At 43.6% G+C, this 20,188-nt stretch overlaps 1 protein-coding gene across 6 annotated transcripts in view; it reads right to left on the reverse strand.

Moving 5' to 3' along the window:
- Nucleotides 1-449: 449 nt before the first annotated feature.
- The window catches only part of PGPEP1 (pyroglutamyl-peptidase I), a 29,604-nt gene continuing 9,865 nt past the window's right edge, over nt 450-20,188 (reverse strand). For 2 of the 6 annotated variants that reach the window (XM_074350406.1, XM_010972154.3), the window contains 3 exons: nt 10,966-11,097; nt 5,691-5,923; nt 450-2,854 (listed from right to left, as the gene is read on the reverse strand). In XM_074350406.1, the coding sequence (XP_074206507.1) occupies nt 2,662-2,854; nt 5,691-5,923; nt 10,966-11,097 (558 nt within the window). In that variant the 3' untranslated portion in view covers nt 450-2,661. Of the gene's footprint in view, nt 2,855-5,690; nt 5,924-8,200; nt 8,326-10,965; nt 11,098-20,188 lie in introns of those variants that run through there. The other 4 variants (XM_010972156.3, XM_074350405.1, XM_074350407.1 and 1 more) reach the window with 3 other exon arrangements.

Consider the following 20,188-nt stretch of genomic DNA (forward strand, 5'->3'; position numbering starts at 1 on the left):
TAAAGGAGATGCCATCACTAGTCCCCCAGATCACTACCCCTGCCCCATCCTCCACCTCAGCATCCTCTGCAGGGGCTCACCAGAGGCCCCTCCTTCACCTTCCCTTGGCTCCACCCCCAGCATCACCTCTCACCTTTCCCCCATCAGCCTTCCCATCACATCCCTCAGCCCATCTTTCTACACTCACTGCACCCACCACTTCTGGCATCGCTCACCTACATACCTACAAGCTGCACTCACATCACAAACCTGTCCCTTTCCTTGTTCTGTGCCCCCCACAGTCTGAGACTCTGAAATGGTAAGGGAGAAGGAATGCGACCAGCCTCACCCCCACCTTCTCAGACAAGGATGTTTTAGTCCGGGACCCAACAAATGCAGACAGACACACCATGGAGTGAACAGATGAATTTGCCCAAAAGAAAAAGATAAAAATAATTAAAACAGGAAAATTAAAAAGCTGGCAGGGAGCGAATGAAATGTTTAATGACTGTCTGATTAAATAAAAACAAGCAATATGCTCTGTATCGTGAACAAGGACAGGGTTCCAGCTTGACTTGATGAGGAAATCTAAAACCATTGCAGGAACATAAAAATGACACACACACACACTCGACAATGATCAGACAATAAGTTATATCTCTAAGTTGCTAAATCACACGGTGCTTTAAACAGAGAGAAATGAGGACAAAAGAAAGATAAAAATGCAGAGTCTGGAGATGGTGTGTCTGGGTTCCAGCTAAGCTCAAACCTGGCTCACTTCCAGTTCCCCCCTCCCCTCTCCAATTTGCCTGGATCCATTTCCTCCTCAGAGCCCCACAGATCAGACCTTTAGGGAACCGAGCTAGACAGAGCTTGATGTCAATCTGAATAAGACATCTGGCGGACCCTCTGGCTTTGAGCCTCCCATATTCAAAAGAGCCACAACCTCTGCTCACAGAAGCCAGCTGAGCGAGTAGAAGCAATGATAACCCACATTCCAGATTTCTCAGGAGACAGCAGACTAGGACTGGGGATGTGAGGGAGGCATTTCTGGCAGAGGGAGGGCTGACTTGGGGGGTCCTGATCATTTCACCCTGCCAGCCACCATCCACGCTAACTGCCACATGCTGACCCCAAGTCACCCACCTGCACACATTTCCTCCCGCCCAGAGAAAGTCCAGGACTCAGAAATGCATTTAACTCAGAAACCCATTAACCTGGTTTCCAAGCAACACAGCAGCTCAGCAGAGGCAAGAACTACCCTGGGCATCGGAACAGGAGGTAAAGAGGGTGAGTGTTTAAGAAAACAAAACAAAACAAAAATCTCAGCTGTTTTCAGAAGAACTCCATGCTGGGAAACACCAACAGGATCCAAACAGCGTCAGATCCCAGCATGCCTCACACTTAGGGAGATGATAAAACTGCGTGTTCTCCAAAAAAAAAGAAGACTATTTCCCAGACGTGGATTTTCCTCATGGTTGCTGCTGCCACTCCCTCTCTCTGATGGGTGTCAAGGTCCAGGTGAACTCAGTTGCCTCCTGGGGGTTGTGACTCTCATTCCTGGCTAGTAAATTCCAAGTCACCCCAGGGAGTGAGATAAAAATTTACCTAGTCCTGGGTCCCAAAACCATCTACATAAAAGCTTGTGGCTGCCCTCCTGTTCAAACACACCAGCACACATGGAGCTCAGCCCCCAGACTCCCTTTTGGGCACCCCACTGCTGAAGGAAAACAAGAAGCTGGTCCCCAGCACCAAAACTGAAAACCCAGGCCAGATGTGGGGTAGGTTTGCAGCTGCTACACATTTTTACGTGTTAAGAAAAAAAAGTCACATGCACGTTGAAATGACAGTCTGCCTTCCCGCTGGCGCCCAGCTCCGGAGGCCCTGTGGGTACAGCTCACAGCTCTGTTGTTGAAAGGATCAACCAACTCTTTCAATCTCCTGGGGCAGCAGCTACCCAGCCCCTCCCTGTGTTCTGGCCATGCGCCAGCACCCCCAGCCCCCAGCGAGGGGATCTCAGTGTCAGCCCCCAAACAAAGATGTAGGTCCAGTGTTTGGGGCAGGAGGCAGAAGGGGCCACACCCCACAAAAGACACTTCTGTGTTCGCTAGAGCCCACGTTTTAACCAAAGGGAATATAAATTACTCTGCCCAAACTAGCGCTATTGTTTTTAAAAAGAGAATAAAAAAGAAAGAAAAGAACCCATGACATCCCAAGGCGGCCCTAGTTGGGGAAGTCCAGGCTGTTGGGACATAGATCAGGGTAAAGACTTTTCATAAAGCTTTTAAATTTTGACAAAACCAGTCCCAGACAGAGGGAACTCCGGAATCCCTCCAACACAGACTTAGAAAAGCAGGTGGCCCCAGCCATGGGATTGCAGAGTGGAGCGCCACCTGATTAGGGTTCTCTGCAGAAATCAGGACCTCAGGACCTCCTGGCTTCCTGGCTGCCACAGCTGCATCCCCAGACGCAAAGAGAAATAGATGGAAAAAAATCTCCAGCTGCCCCCTTCAAATCAACTGGTGCTTTTGCAGAGAGAAAGGGAGAGGAAGTGAGTGCTAAGCTGGCAAATTCCATTCAAATTGGATCCCCAGCTGACAGGCTTTCAGGTCAGGCCCCTGCAGGTGGATGTCTCTCCCAGGGTCCCTGGCAGGATAAGGTCTTGGGAGGCCTGAATGGCTCTCAGTGTTTGTGGCAACAGTTGATTTTGCCTTCTGATTGCTCCAGGACGTCCAGCATCTCCTCGATGATGGCCTGAAGCGCCCTGCCCAGCTGGTCCGCGTTGTATGGCTTGCCCAGAGGGGGCACGTGAACAAAGGCTGAGCGGCCGTGACTCTGGTACAGAGAGGTATAGTAGGTGAAGTCACAGAGGTACCTAAACCACAGGGCGCAGGGGATGGGAGGGAAACCAAAACAGGGTCAGAGAGCGAATGTTCCATCCAAATGCATCGTAAGACATTCCCCTCCCCCACCAACCTCACCAGCAATCCACACGATGGAATATTGCTTCCTCCTCCCCATGCCAGCAAAAATGAAAAAAAAAAAAAAAAACAAACAAAAAACCCCAGTAACTTCAAGTGCTGGAAAAAAAAACAAAACAGTAACTCCAAGTGCTGGTGTATATGTGGGGAAGCAGGCAGTGTGAGATGCTGCTGGTGGGGATGCCAATTGCTCCAGAGGAGGGCAATCTGGCGGGCTAGTCAAATTATAAATGCAGAGACTTTATGACCTGATGTTTCGAGTTTCTGGACTCTATCTCAGGAGCCAGCTGCACAAGGGCCCAAGAAAGATGAACGAGGTATCTGCTGCAGCATGATGAATAAAAGCAGAACAACTGGAAGCAACCTGCCAGGGTCTGAATGTTGATGGTCCCCTCAAAATCCCTCCCGCCCTGTGAGGACACAGCAAGAAGTCAGCAGTCTGCAACCTGTAGGAAGGCCTTGATCTTGAACTTCACAGCCTCCAGAACTGTGAGCAATAACATTCTGTTGTTTATAGGCTGCTGGTCTGGGAATTTTTGTTATAGCAGCCTGAACAGACTAAGACACCACCTAAAAGTCCACTGACAGAGGAGTGGCTTAATAAACTCTGTTCATTCACACAGTGGAATAGTATGCAGCCATTTACAATGTAGGCAGTAGGTCCACAGGAAGACAGAGAACTCACTAGGACCATGTCGTGTGCCCATAAGTGAAAAACAAAGAAAGGGAATTCTCACAAAAAATGCACACCATGTAACCACATCCATGTAGAACCAGAGTGAAACAGGACAAAATTTCAAAGCAGCATGCCAAGTGTCCTACATATGTATGGAAATGTGGGTGAGTTGGAAGGTTCACAACTTAAGTCTCTGATCTAACAGAGGGATTACTGGGGCAGGGGGTGGGAGAGGAGAAAGGGCAAGAGAATCTTTAATACCAGGAATGTATGAGAAAATATTCCAGAGATATCTGAGTAATTTAAAATTAGTTTTAAAGAAAGACTGTTAGGGAGCAGGGTATAGCCCAGTGGTAGAGCATGTACTTAGCATGCATGAGGTCCTGGGTTCAAACCCCAGTACCACCGTTAAAGTAAATAAATAAACCTAATTACCTCCCCCACCAAAAATTTTTTAAATAAATAAAATAAGTTACAAGGACATAACATGGGGAATATAGCCAATATTTTATAAGTATAGATGGAGTATAAACTTTAAAAATTGTGAATCACTATACTGTACACCTGGAACATATTCTACATCTGTAACATAACTTATGTACCTCAACTATACTTCAATTTAAAAAATAACTTTTTTTAAAAAAAGGAAAAAGAAAAAAGACTGATGGTAAATTCAGCCACTTCTTCATTCCATCAACTGAATTTGCCACATACTGCCTTTGGGCTGGAGAAGTATACAAAGTATTGAGAGACTGAGGTACCTGGTGCTGAAAGCACACAGAACAGAGAGGTCTGGGAGGTTGGGGAAGCCTTACCAAGGAGGAAACATGATGGAGTGAAGACTTGGAAGAGGTGTTATCAGAGGGAGGTGAGTTCTAGGCAATGGTCATGGCATGTGCAAAGGCCCTGAGGCTAAAGTGAGCCAGTGTTTTTGAAGAACAGGAGGAGGTCTGGAATATAGTGGGTAAGGGGAGAGTGGAGGCAGATGAGGATGGAGAGGTAGGCAGGGGCCAGACCACAGAAAACCTGTGGATGGTGGGGAGTTGGGATTTTATTCGAGGTGTAGTGGAAGCTGCAGGAAGAATCAAGCAAGATAGGGACATCATGTGACTTAACTTAATAAAAGACCTGGTAACAGGCTGAACAGTTACTCCCCAAAATTTATGTTCACATGGAACCTCAAAATATGACCTTATTTGGAGATGTATTTTTTGCAGATGCAATTAGTTAAGATGAGGTTATACTGGACCAGGGTAGGCCTTAAATCCAAAGACTCATGTCCTTGTAAAAAGGCCATGTGAATACACACACAGGGAAGAAGGCCATGTGAAGATGAAAACAAATATTAGAGCGAAGCATTTACAGGCCACAGAACACTAAAGGTTGCCAGTAGTCAGGCACAAGTCAGGAGAGAGGCCTGGAACAGATTCTCTCTCAGAGCCTCCAGAAGGAACCAACCCTGCTGACACCTTGATTTTGGACTTGTAGCCTCCAGAACTGGAAGATAATAAATTTTTGTTGTCCTAAGCCACCAACATGGTAATTTGTTACAGCAGCCTTAGGAAACTAACAGAAACCGACTGTTCAGGGGAGAAAGACTGTCAGGGTTGGGGTAGAGGTGGCAGCAGGAACACAAGGGAGGGGGCCGGAGCAACATCAATGTGGGAGATGCCAGGGGTCTGGGTGGGGAGAAGTGGGTAGATCCACATATAATGAGTTCCAGAAGCAGAATCAGTGGGATCAGTTATGTACATATACTTAGCTCTGTGCCTCATGCACGGTGAGAATTATATATTGTGAAATGCTACATAAAGTTTTCAATGTAAAAATATTATGTATAATACTGTTAAAATATCCCATGCTTTAATTAGGTTGCAAATCAATAAAATTTTCAAAAGTTTTTTTAAAAAGTGCTTAAAAAAAAAAAAGATAAAAGAGTGCTCAGCCCAAAGAGGCTAAGTTAACACACTTGGCTTGTCCAACATCCAGCCTGGGCTGATGGACGAGGGAAACCTCTACTCACACCTACCCCATCGGGCTCCGTGGTGCCTTACCTGCCGGCATCTTGTGAGATGGTCACCGATACATCCAGGCCCAGTGTAGTAACCCTCTTACATACAGCGTCCATGTCGATGATAGAGTCAATGCTTTCAGGCCCATCCTCCACACAGCACTGGGAGCCAGGGCAGAATCGGCAGTTGTCCAGCCCCTTGTAACCTTTGTTGTGCCCGCATTTCTCCAGTGTGACTGCGGTCGCCATGCCTGACACCCCCACATGTACCACAAGCTGCAGGCAGATAGGCAGGGCTTAATAGGGTCTGGCAATGGGATTGAGGGGTCCCCTCAGGCCAAGGAGAGGGCAGCATCCTTGCTGGGCTCTGCATAGGATTACATGCTTTCTGACCTCTTGCTGCTGGAATAGACACTACAGTCACTCTTACAGAAAAGTATGCCAAGTGAAATACACAAGAATGTGAAATATGCAAAGATGTTCACTGAAGCTTTGTCATTACAATCAAATACTGGAAATGACCTAATTAGCCATTCATTAAATAAATTATAAGCTACTTTGTAGCTGTTAACATGCCAAAAGTAATTCTGTATGCAATAATCTTTAAGACATATTGCCAAATGCAAAAGGCAAGATATAACTTCCAGGAATCTCACCTAAATATAATCAAAGAGATAATCTGTCCATGGTCACTACAGTGTTATTTATAAAGGTGAGAAAAAAACATGGAAATGACTAAGCATGCCCAATAATGGGAGAATGGTTGTATTAATAACTAAAAGTTACCCTGCCATTAAAATCATGTTTAGGGAGAACTTTTAATGACCTGGGTGATTAAATGCTTGCAACAACATATTTATACAAGGCAGGATACCAAACTGAATATAGTTTAACTTCAGCTGTTAATTATTTGTGTGTATGCTTGGACACAGAAGGGGCACTGTAAGAAAATACGTGAACATTTGAAATACAGGCTGACGAACACGCTGTCCCCTATGGCAGCCCCAAGCCACAGAGCAGCACTGAGCACTTGAAATGTGGCTGTGGCACAAATTGAGATGTGTAGTCAGTGCAGAACGCACACCAGATTTCGGAGACTGGGCACAAGAAAAGAACGTACAATGTCTCATTAATAATTTTTAAGATGTTGATTACACGTTGATATAATATTTTAGAACTATGAGGTTTACATTTAAGATATTATTAAAATTAATTTCACCTATTTCTTTGTATGTTTTTTAACTGTCGCTTCTAAAAAGTTTAAACTGTCCTGTGTAGCTGGCATGGTAACATCTAGTGGGCCATGATGCTCAAAAACCTAACTGGCAAGGAGTAGGAGCCCCTGGGCTGCTTTATCTGCTGCTGGATGCCTGGCATCTGCACTGTGTTATCTCATGCTCCATACACTGAATTCTGGTGAATGCAAAATGAAATTAACAGCTGTAGTATAGAAGGTTGAATGGTGCCACTACCACCACTACCAAAGGAAGGAGGGAAGGAAGGAAGGAAGAAAAAGGAAAGGAAAGGAAAGGAAAGGAAAGGAAAGGAAAGGAAAGGAAAGGAAAGGAAAGGAAAGGAAAGGAAAGGAAAGGAAAGGAAAGGAAAGGAAAGGAAAGGAAAGGAAAGGAAAAGAAAGGAAAAGAAAAGAAAAGGAAAAGAAAGGAAAAGAAAAGAAAAGAAAAGAAAAGAAAAGAAAAGAAAAGAAAAAAGAAAAGTCCCTGCCCTAATACCTGGAAACTATGACAGGGACCTTATTTGGGAAAAGGGTCTTTAAAGATGTAATTAAGTAAAGGTCATCACGGATTATCTGGATAGGCCCGCGATCTATTGACAAATGCCTTTAAAAGAGACACACTGAGGAGGGAAGAGAGAGCCGAGAGGAGAAGGTTATGTGATGACAGTGGCAGGGGTTAGAGTGATGTAGCCACAAGCCAAAAAACTCCTGGAGCCCCCAGAAGCTAGAAGAGAGAAGGAAGGATCCTCCCCTAGAGACTTTGGCCCTGCTGCTGCCTTGATTTTGAACTTGGGCCTTCAGAACTGTAACAGAATAAACTTCTGCTGTTTTAAGACACCCAGTTGGCAGTTGTTTGTTACGGCAGCCATGGGAAACATCCATGTGCTAAGCAGCTTAAACAGCGCATGCGTGCACACACGTCTATGCCAATTCATGTGTGTAAAGAACGCGTGAGTGGTGACAATAACCAAGGTACCAGTTAACCATTACAGAGAGCTTACTATAGACCAGGAGTTCTCAACCAGGGGTGATCCAGCCCCCAGAGGACATTTGGCAGTGTCTAGAGACATTAAGGGGTATCAACATTGAGGACACAGTGCTCCCAGCATCTCATGGGTGGAGGCCAGGAATGCTGCTCAACACCCTACAGTGCACAGCACGGCCCATCACAGAGAATGATCCAGCCCCAGCATGGCTGAGAAACCCTAGGGGAGGCTGAGAACTGTTCACCACCCTGCTGGCCTCCTCTCCATCAACCCCACCACGAATTCATGATGTTGGTACTTGTACTATTGCAATTTATAATAAGAAATATATACCTGTTCTTAATCCACTATTCCTGGCACAGAGCTCCTCATAGCCTTAGAATTTCCCAAGTGATGACAGCAATAAATGTCTTCTCTTGTTCATGAGGTGACTTTTAGGAAGCACCTAAGGATGGGGGCTGGTTGTCAGGGGAAATAACCATGTGATTAGAAGGTTAGAACCTTCAGCCCCGGCTCCCTACCTCAGAGGAAGGGAGAGGTCCTGGAGATGGAGTTTAATTGCCAATGGCCAAAGAACTAATCAATAATGCCTACGTCATGAAGCCTCCATAAAAACCCTAAATAATAGGGTTGGGAGACCTTCTAAGTTAGTGAACACATGAAGATTTGTGGAGAGTGGGGCACTCAGAGAGGGTGTGGAAGCTCTGTATACCTTCCCACATACCTTTCCCTCTGCATCTTTTTCATCTGGTTGTTCCTGAGTTATAGCCTTTTATAATAAACCAGTAATCTGGTTTACAATATAGTAAATAGGTTTCCTCAGTTCTGGGAGCTGCTCTAGCAAATTTATCAAACCCAAGGAGGGGGGTCATGGGAACCCCTGGTCAGAAGCACAGGTGACAATGACCGAGACTTAAGATTGGCCCCTAAAGTGGAGGGCAGTCCTGTGGGACAGAGCTCTCACTTACCCTGAGGGATCTGATGCTACCTCGGGGTAGACAGTGTCAGAACTGAGTTGAGTTGGAGGATATACATGCTGTCCGAGAATCACATGGTGTGGGGATAACCTCACACATGCACTGAAATGGTGGTAGAATTTTAGTACGACAGTCATCCCTCAGCTCAGTATCCACAGGGGATTGGTTCCAGGACCCCCCTCCCCCGCTCAGATATCAAAATCTAGGGATGCTCAAGTCTCATATAAACTGGTGTAAAAAAAATACATATATATATATATATATAAACTGGTGTAGTATTTGCATATAAACTACCATACATCTTCCCATATACTTTATTTTTTATTTTTTGCAATTTTATTTATTTATGTATTTATTGAAGGGGATTAGGTTTGTTTGTTTGTTTTGTTTGTTTGTTTGTTTGTTTTACCCATATACTTTAAATCATCTTTAAACAACAAGGATTTACTTTATTGCACAGGGAACTATATTCAATATATTGTAATAGCCTGTAATGGAAAAGAATCTGAAAAAGAATATATATATGTATATATTCAGTTATATACATAACAGAATCACTGTGCTGTACACCTGAGAGTAACACAAAATTGTAAATCAACTATAGTTCAACCAAAAAATATCTCTTATAAACTCATTACCAAGGTATAATTTTAAAAAATCATCTCTAGGGGGTGGGGTATGGGGTATAGCTCAGTGGTAGAGCACATGCTTAGCATGTGTGAAGTCCTGGGTTTAATTTCCCACTCTCTCCATTTAAAAAAGGCAAAAAACAAAAAAATCACCTCTAGATTACTTGTAATATCTAATATAATGTAAATGCTATGTAAATAGCTGCTGGCTCAGGCAAATTCAAGTTTTGCTCTTTGGAACTTTCTGGAATTTTTTTTCCCAAATATTTTTAGTCTGTGGTTGGTTGAATCCTGACTGTATTATTATTCCCACCTATCACAAGAGACTGAGGCACAAGGAGCCCAAGGAGCTTGCCTGTGACCTCACAGCTGGTCAGGAGCAGCCTGGCCCCCAAATCCTTTTTCTTTATCCCTTTCTATATGGTGAGAAAATTTTTAAAAACATGTTCCTGCGTTAGGTTTTCTTTTTAACTAGAGTAAAGCAGGTCTGCATAGACGCAGCTCATTCACAAAACCTTCAGTCACATGTGGCTAAGCCTCCAGGTCCCCCTCCGTATAAAGGGGACAATTCTACTTGAGGTGCGATGGGAGGGCACCTTAGAAAGGAAGGCTCCTCCAGCCAGTGCTGCAGAATCCAAAACAGCAGGCTAAGGTGGGAAGTTAGGTGGGGACCCCACAGGGGACCTCACCTGTTGGAGATACCAGTCCAGGTGGGTTCCCAGGCAGCTCCTGCCCCAGGTCTTAGCCGGTTCATGTGTACCTCTGGTGGCAGGGTTTGGTTCCTCTCTGTCTGGCCTCCATTCATTGTATATGCTTAAAACCAAAGTTCCCTCCCCCAGCCATTTTCCCTCTGTGGAACCCACCTGCTTCTCATTCTAGGGAGTTCGGAGAAAGGTGACACCACCTGCTGGCCACCGGAGTGGGCATGTGACCCAGGCCTCACCAATCAGAGCATTTCTTCTTTTCCAGCTAGAGTGACTGGCTCAGGGACTAGCCTGTGACCCAAGCTGGCCAATGAGAATCAGCCATAGACTTCGGGGAATTATTTGGAGAAAAGGTGTTCTCTTTCTGCAGATGGGCTGAGTTGGGAGGACATCAGCCAGTAGCCACCTGTCTTTGCCACAGCAAAAGCAGTGAGCAAAGCACCGCTGAGTGGAAAGAGAGAAGGCTGATGACACTGGGTGAGTGCCTGGATCAAGCTACATCTGAACCATACGAAAATTTGTGCTCAAGCTGGGTTGAGGTGTTTTTTGACTGTCAGTTATAACCAAACATGCCATGACTGGTACAGAACTCCAGTCAGACAGAACCAGGCTCTGGGAAGTTCCAGATGTTGCCCTCCTCACTCACCTCCGGGGGTAACCCAGGAAAGTGTGGCTCTTTGGGGGATAAGGCTGTGATCAGAGCAGGAACAAGACCACACAAACTATCCATGCTTGGGGCGCCCATCTGCAGGTCCTGATGAGGAAGCACCTGCCCTCACCCCACTCACCTTTGCCCCACTCACCTGTGGACTGTGCTTCTCCCACAGGGCGGGGATGAGCCTCTGGACTGTCTTGTACTCCACTGGAATCTCATACACATGCAGGTCCACGCTGTCACCTAGCCCCAGCTTCTCCAGCTCCTGGAAGCAAGAGGAGAGGAAATGTTAGGGCATTTGGTAAAGGCTGCAAGGATAACTCGATCTCTGGGGTTAAACTGACCTATCCTCAGAAAACAGGTGGGGCTCCAGACTCACTGTGCAGAGCAGGAAGTCATGCATGCTGAGCTACCCTAAAGCTCCTCCCTCATCCCCTTCCCCACCCATTCGTCTCGAACTCTCTCAGCATCCCTGTGGGCTGCAGCATGACACTGTGGTCTCTGGAGCTAGGTTCCTGGGTTTGAACCCTACCTGTGTGACTTTGGGCAAGTCACTTAACCTCTCTGAGCCTCAGTTTCCTCACCTGTAAAATGGGGATAAAAGAAAGCACTTACTGCACGAGGTAGTTATAAGAGTTGAAGGAATTAATCCATACTAAGAGTTCCAAGCAATGCTTGGCACATTATAAGTACTCAAGTACTGTTGGCCACCATTACTACTGTTGTTTTTGTTGTTTGTTATTATGCCTTGTCTTTGTTATACTTGCTAAGAATTATTTATAGACTTGGTGCATGGCATGTAGCAGGGTCTCAACATACATTTACAGATGGACCCAACTCCTTAGGGAGCCTCTGTCTCAGGCATGAGGGGGTTTAACATCATGAATTATATACAAAAATGGGCTGTGAAGACCCCAATGTTCATAGCAGCACTATTTACAATAGCCAAGACATGGAAGCAACCTAAATGTTCATCGACAGATGAATGGATAAAGAAGATGTGGTGTGTGTGTGTTAATATATATAATGGAATACTACTCAGCCATGAAAAGGAATGAAATAATGCCATTTGCAGCAACATAGATGGACCTAGAGATTATCATACTAAGTGAGGTAAGTCAGAAAGAGAAAGACAAATATCATATGATATCACTTACACGTGGAATCTAAAAAATGGGCAAACATTTATTTTAATGATTTTTTTTTCTTTTTTCTTTATGGGGGAAGGTAATTGGGTTTATTTATTGACATTTGGAGGAGGTACTGGGGATTGAACCCAGGACCTCGTGCATGCTAAGCATGCACTCTACCACTGAGCTCTACCCTCCCCCAAGGCAAACTTATTTATAAAACAGAAACAGACTCTCAGATCTAGAAAACAAACTTACGGTTACCAAAGGGGAAAAGGGGGTGTGGGATAAATTAGGAGTTTGAGATTTGTAGACATACACTACTATATATAAAACAGATAAACAACAAGTTTGTATTGTATACTACAGGGAACAATATTCAATGTCTTGTAATAGCCTATAATGGAAAAGAACCTGAAAAAGAATATATATATATATATGCCGAAAAAAAAAAGGGCTATGATGGATCAGCACATGTGCACTTTTCTGGGAAAAAAGATGCTTTCCTCAGATTCTCAATGTGGCAGAGCCCAAGACTGGGCCTCCTTCCTCCAGTGGCCCAAGTCCCAGCACACAGCAGACCCAGGATGAATCTTTTCAGAGGAACAATGATTCTGGGAACCCTGGCACACAGGGGCTGTCAGGGACATTTGAGGATGAAGGTTTCAGCTCAATATCAAAAACTCAGCATTCTTCATGGTAAAATTAATACTCCAAATAATGATGATCGGTCAGGCTGTTTCATATTATTCTCAGATCTCATGCAGTAGTTTGGAAACGTTACCACTGGCAGATGTTACAGAGTTCTACAGGCAGGTCTTGGGTGAAGCATTTTTTGCATCTGGCCTTGCTGAATTCACCAGAGGTGAGTTCTTGCCTTTCCTGCAGTGGCTTCAGGATTTCCTAATGCAGTCACCTTGACCTTGCCATCCACGCTGGCCCAACTCGGTGCCCCATCGACTGCAGTTGCTCTGGAGAGTATCTGATGCCTGGAAAAGCAGGTCCCCCCTCACCAACAGATACTTCCAAATGGCTCCCCAAAGAGGGTGCGTCGAGGTCACCTGGAGACAGGACGCCTGGAGGGTAGGCGGGGCATGGTGGGGGTGAGGTGGGGGTGGGGAATCGCAAAAGTCAACACTGGAAACTGGGACACTAGCCATCTTGCCAAGTTTGGTGACAAGTGAGATTTGGAAGGGCCCCCCAAGAAACCCCACAGCTGGACAGACGAGATCAGAGTGCAAACCTGCTCCCCAGCCCTTGGCAGCCAGACAACGGGGGAGCAAGGCAGTTCTATTTTGTGTGAAGTCAATTATAGGACATTTAAAACATACTACAGAGAAAGTTATATAAAATATTTCGTTTCTCCCACAATCATTTTTCTTGGTCATTAATATTTTTATTCTTCATGCTCCCTTGTCATCTAAGTCTCAACTCCCTGGACTGTGCAATGAGAGTCAGAGGGGACATTCATTAAAGGGTTTGAGGATTCAGAGACGCGGCAGGCCCAGGGGTTGCCAGCACACGACTGCGATTCCTCTGACCGAGTTGCTTTTTAACGTCATCCAACTCCTGCCACGCACTCAAGGTTTGAGGTGTGTGCTCCCTGTGTCCGTTTCCACGATTTCATCAACATTCACCCACTTTCTGCACGCTGTATGTGGCGCGCTGCACACCCAGAGTGATTGCTTTGAACGGCCACGCATTAAAAACAATGGGATAAAGTGGGGAGGGTATAGCTCAGCAGTAGAGTGCGTGCCTAGCATGCACAAAGTCCTGGGTTCAATCCCCAGTACTTCCATTAAAAATAAATAAATAAATACCTAATTATCCCCCCCAAAATAAAGTTAAAATTAAATTTAAAAAATAATAGGATATTATAGACCACTGTTTGCTTGAGGTTTGTTGGATACACCCAAGTTTTGTTCAGGAAACTGATTTGGAGACCAAGCCCCACTTCTCCTGTCCTACAATGCCCCCACCTCCTGTCCCCCAAGGAAGAATCTAAAATCACATCACACTCTCCCTGCTTCTGCCCTGCTGCGGCTTCTGTCATGATCAGAATTAAAATCCTAACTCCCTACCAGGGCTCACAAGGCCCTAAGGGGTCAGGATGCTGCCTTCTTCTCTCTTTGTCCCCATTTTTGCTACTTTTGCTCACTCTCCCCAGCACACAGCTTCCCACATACCAGGCTCACTCCAGCCTCAGGGCCTTTGCACCAACTATTCTCTCTGCTTAGAATGCTCTTCCCCTCACTGCTTAGCCTTCACATCTCAGCCTCCCTAGAAGATCTTCTGGATGCCCAGCCCACTTTACATGCTTTCTTGGCCCCACTGGTCAATGCTGTTGCCACGGCCCAGGATGTGTGCACATTAGGTGCTGGTGAATGTCGGCTGGAACAAGTGAGCCACTCAAGCTTGGGCTGAGAACAAATATAGGCCAGGCAAGTCTGGGTGAGTACCAGACCCTCCTGAGGGTGTCTTACTTTCCTTAACTGTAAATGGGAGTTTGGACTTGCTGCTGGCTGGGACCCCCCTTCCCTTTTCATCCTTTCCTGCATTTAAAAGTAGCTCCTCACTATTCACAACAACCAAAAGGCAGAGACAGCCCAAGTGTCCATCAATGGATGGAAGGATACAAATAAAATGTGGTCCACCTCTAAATGGAATATTATTCAGCCACGAAAAAAGGAAGCCCTGACACATGCTACAATGTGGATGAACCTTAAAAACATCTCGTTGAGTGAAAGAAGCTAGACACAAAAGGCTGCCTAGTATATGATTCTGATTATATGAAATGTCCAGAACAGGCAAATCCATAGAGACAGAAAGAGGATTAGTGGTTGCCAGGGGCTTGGGAATGGGGATGGGAGTAATTGCTCATGGGGACAGAATATCCTTTTGGGATGATAAAAATGTTCTGTAACTATACAGAGGTGGTGGTTGTACAACACTGTGACTGTAATAAATGCCACTGAATTGTACACTTTAAAATGGTTAATTTTATATTATGCAAGTTCATATCGATTTTTTAAAAAAGGAAAAAAGCAGCTCTGAATGGCATGGATGGTGGAGGGTAGGAGTGAGGGGTGTAGACCCTAGAGCCGGAGAACCAGCTTTGTTCCCCCTCCCTCATTGGGTGGGTGACCTTGGGCAAGTCACTCACTCTCTCTGTGCTTTTAGTTCCCTCATCTATAAATGGGATTAGCAGTAGTACCCATGTCATAGGGAGAAAAAAAAAATGAAACAATACACATGAAAGGCATAGAGCCAAACAGGGCTCAACACATGTTAACTCAAACTATATTTTAAACTATACACCACCGAAAAGCACAATGCAGAAGAAATTGACAATTTCTTAGCAAGGTACAATTTGCCAAGACTAAACCAGGAAGAAATAGATAATATGAATAGACCAATTACCAGCACTCAAATTGAACCAGTAATTAAAAACTTCCCAACAAACAAAAGTCCAGGACCAGGTGGCTTCACAGGTGAATTCTAGCAAGCATTTAGAGAAGAGTTAACACCTATCCTTCTGAAACTATTCCAAAAAATTGCAGAGGAAGGAACACTTCCAGACTCACTCTATGAGGCCATAATCACCCTGATACCAAAACCAGACAAGGATATCACACACACACACACACAAAAGTTCAGGCCAATATCACTCATGAATATAGATGCAAAAATTCTCAACAAGATACTAGCAAATCGACTCCAGCAATGCAGTAAAAGGATTATACACCGTGATCAAGTGGGATTTATCCCAGGGATGCAGGGATTTTTCAATATATGCAAATCAATCAATGTGATACACCACATTAACAAACTGAAGAATAAAAACCATGTGATAATCTCAATAGATGCAGAAAAAGCTTTTGATAAAATTCAACATCCATTTATGATCAAAACTCTCCAGAAAGTGGGCATAGACGGAACATACCTCAACATAATAAAGGCCATATACGACAAACCCACAGCTGACATCATATTTAATGGGGAAAAGCTGAAAGCATTCCCTCTAAGATCACGAACAAGACAAGGATGCCCACTCTCACCACTTTTATTCAACATAGTTTTGGAAGCCTTATCCATAGCAATCAGAGAAGAAAAAGAAATAAAGGGAATCCAAAGTGGGAACAAAGAAGTAAAACTTGACACTGTTTGCAGATGACATGTTACTATACACAGTAAACCCTAAAGAAGTGACCAGAAAACTACTAGAACTCATCAACGAATTTGGTAAAGTTGCAGGATACAAAATTAATATACAGAAATCAATTGCATTTCTATACACTAACAACAAAATGGCAGAAAGGGAAATTAAGGAAATGATACCATTTACCATCACACCAAAAAGAATAAAATACCTAGGAATAAACCTACCTAAGGAGGCAAAAGACCTATATGCTGAAACTATAAGACATTGATGAAGGAAACTGAAGACATAAACAAATGGAAAGATATACTGTGTTCTTGGATTGGAAGAATCAATATTGTTAAAATGGCTATACTGCCCAAGGCAATTTACAGATTCAGTGCAGTTCCTGTCAAATTACCAATGACATTCTTCAAAGAGCTGAAACAAAAAAATGTTGAAATTTGTATGGAAACACAAAAGACCAAATAGCCAAAACCATCTTGAAAAAGAACGCAGCTGGGGGAGTCAAGCTCCCTGACTTCAGACTATACTGCAAAGCTACAGTAATCAAAATAGTATGGTACTGGCACAAAAACAGACACATAGATCAACAGAACAGGAAAGAAAGTCTAGAAATAAACCCATACACTTACAGTCAATTAATCTATGAAAAAGGAGGCAGAAATATACAATGGAGAAAAGACAGTCTCTTCAACAAGTGGTGCTGGGAAAACTGGACAGCTACCTGTAAAAGACTGAAATTAGAACATTCTCTAACACCATGTACAAAAATAAACTCAAAATTGATTAAAGACTTAAATGTAATATCAGATACTATAAAACCCCTAGAGGAAAACATAGGCAGACACTCACGGACATAAATCACAGCAATATATTTTATAACCAGCTCCTGGAGTAATGAAAATATAAGCAAAAATAAACAAATGGGATCTAATTAAACTTAAAAACTTTAGCACAGCTATGGATACCATCAACAAAATGAAAAGACAACCTAGAGAACGGGAGAAAATATTTGCTAATGATGTGACAGACAAGGGACTAATTTCCAAAATACACAAACAGCTCATATACCTTAATATCAAAAAAAAGCAACCCAATCCAAAAATGGGCAGAAGACCTAAACAAGCAATTCTCCAGTGAAGACATACAAATGGCCAATAGGCACATGAAAAAATGCTCAGCATTGCTAATTGTCAGAGGAATGCAGATCAAAACTACGACCAGATATCATCTCACACCAGCCAGAATGGCCATCATTGAAAAGTCTACAAATGATAGATGCTGGAGAGGATGTGGAGAAAAGGGAACCCTTCCACCACTGTTGGTGGGAGTGTAGATTGGGGCAGCCACTATGGAGGACAGTATGGAGGTCCTTAAAAAACTAAAAATAGACTTATCATGTGATCCAGCAATCCCACTCCTGGGCATATACCTGGAGAATAATAAAATTCAAAAAGACACCTGCACCCCAATGTTCATTGCCGCACTGTTTACAATAGCCAAGACATGGAAACAAGCCAATTGTCTATCTGACAAGGGATCAATATCTAGAATGCAACTGACCCTTGAACACAACACAGGTTTGAACTGCACGGGTCCACTTACATGCAGATTTTTTTCAGCAATAAATACTACGGCACCACACTATTCGTGATTGGTTGAATCTGTGGATGCAGAACCATGGATACAGAGGAACAAGGTCTGTGGAAGGCTGACTGTAAGTTATAGATGGATTTTCCACTGTGCAGAGGTTTGGCACCCCAACCTCCAAGTTGTTTGAGGGTCAACTGTATATAAAGAATGTTTACTACTCAATAACAAACAAACAAACAAACAACCCCTAACAATTTATTTTAAAATGGTCTAAGGACATGAGTAGACATTTCTTCGAAGAAGATACATAAATGGCTAATAAGCACATGAACAGATGCTCAACATTATTAGTCATTAGGGAAATGCACATCAAAACCACAATGAGATGTTACTTCACACCCACCAGGATAGCTTTAAAAAAAATGGAAAATAACAAGTGTTGGTAAGGATGTGGAGAAACTGGAACACTTGTGCACTGGCGGTGGGAAAGTAAAATGGTGCAGCCCCTGTAGAAAATAGTTGGGTGGTTCCTCAAAAAATTAAATAGAATTATCAAATAGTCCAGCAACTCCACTTCTAGTATATATCCGAAAGAATTGAAAGCAGAGTCTTGAGCAGGTACCTGTACACCCATGTTCATAGCAGCATTATTCACAATAGCCAAAAGGTGGAAATAACCCATATGTCCATCAACTAAGCAATGGATAAACAAAATTTGGTATATCCATACAATAAAATAATATTCATCCTTAAAAGAGGAAGAAAATTCTGGCCTGTGCTACAGCATGATTGAACCTTGAAAACATTATGCTGAGTGAAAGAAGCCAGACAAAAGGACAAAATGATATAATTCACACAACACTGTACATCAACTATACTTCAAAAGAAAAATTAAAAATAAGTAACAACAAGGGGGAAGGGTATAGCTCAAAGTGTTAGAGTGCATGCTTAGCATGATGGAGGTGCTGGGTTCAATCCCCAGTACCTCCTCTAAAAATAAATAAATACACCTAATTATCAACCCTCCCCCCCCCAAAAAAATAAGTAACAACAAAACTATACGATTCCACTTAAATGAGGTTCCTAGGACAGCCAGATTCATAAAGACAGAAAGTAGAATGGTGGGTGCCAGGGACTGGGGGACGGGGATGGGGAGTGAGTCTTTGATGGGGACAGAGTTCCAGTTTGGGAAGATGGAAAAAAGTTCTGGAGGTGGAGGGTGGTGATGGTTGCACAACAATGTGAATGTACTTAATGCCCTAAGCAGGACATGTATAAATAGTTAAGATGATAAATTTTATGTTCCCTATATTTGATCACAATTTGGAAAAGAAAAAGCAGGAAGCTACAGTCTGTATTAATTGCCTTACCTTTGGATGGCTCCCTGAGCACATATAATAAGGCATATGCTATTGTGCCAACACCAAGTGCTCTCAGTAGCCAGTTAACAGGAAGACAAACAGCTGCCCTTGGGCCTCCCGTGTCCAGGATCTGAGCACAGGATTCCCTGCGGCCCAAGCTGTTCCCTGTGTTACCAGCCTCTCCCCACTGGGCATTCAGGATGTGGCTCTTTGCCAACTGCACTTCATTTGTTGAAAGCTGAGACCTATCAGATTCTGATTTTAAATCCTCCCAAACTTTCTGGCATTCCTCCCTGCCTTTTCTTGATGGAAGTATCTAAAATCCACAGAGGAAATATCCACTTCAATGCCCTCCCCACAAATTTGCAGGAATTTCAAGTTCACAACAGTCTGGCCAGGAGGATGGCCCCGGATATGTGAAGGCACCCAGTCTGGAGTCCTCCTTGGTTCCCTAAATGACTAATCCCATCCCTTTATCAGATCTTGAACATGTCAGGGAAATGGGGATGCACCCACTTTTCATTTTCAGGAAATGTGAGTTTTCCAGAAAGTCATGAGTTTAGAAGCACAGAACACCCTTTCTCAAGCCCTGGGCTGGACATCCTGCCATGTTCAACTCAGTTTTTCCAATGAAGCTAATATTTACTTAATATTTTCCTCAAACTCATTCACTTAATTTTTTTCCCTTAAATAAATTCAGTCTCACCACTAGGTGACAATATCCATGAAGTTATAGGACTAGTTACATACGTTTTTCTAAAATACATTATATTAAATACATAACCACCATAATATTTTGTGCATGTATACTTTTCATATATGGGATATTTCAAAAATAACTTATGGCACTTCTCTCTTCCTCCAAAAACATCTTTAAGTTATTTTAACTCAGGAATTTTTTTGAACATGGCATTTGGACTCTGCCCTCAGGCTAAAGACAAAAAGAACTAGAAGCAAATACTAAATTCTAACAAGTAGGCTTTCTTTTGGTGAATCATGGGTTAGCAATTCCGAAATTCCTTTCTGTTTATTCTAGGCTGATCAAAGAAGTGAATGCACTGGGGATTGCGGGGGAAGAGCGTTCACACTACTGGTGGAAGGAGTCACAAT

Source organism: Camelus bactrianus, chromosome 22 (assembly GCF_048773025.1).
Source record: "Camelus bactrianus isolate YW-2024 breed Bactrian camel chromosome 22, ASM4877302v1, whole genome shotgun sequence".
NCBI classification, from domain to species: Eukaryota; Metazoa; Chordata; class Mammalia; order Artiodactyla; family Camelidae; genus Camelus; species Camelus bactrianus.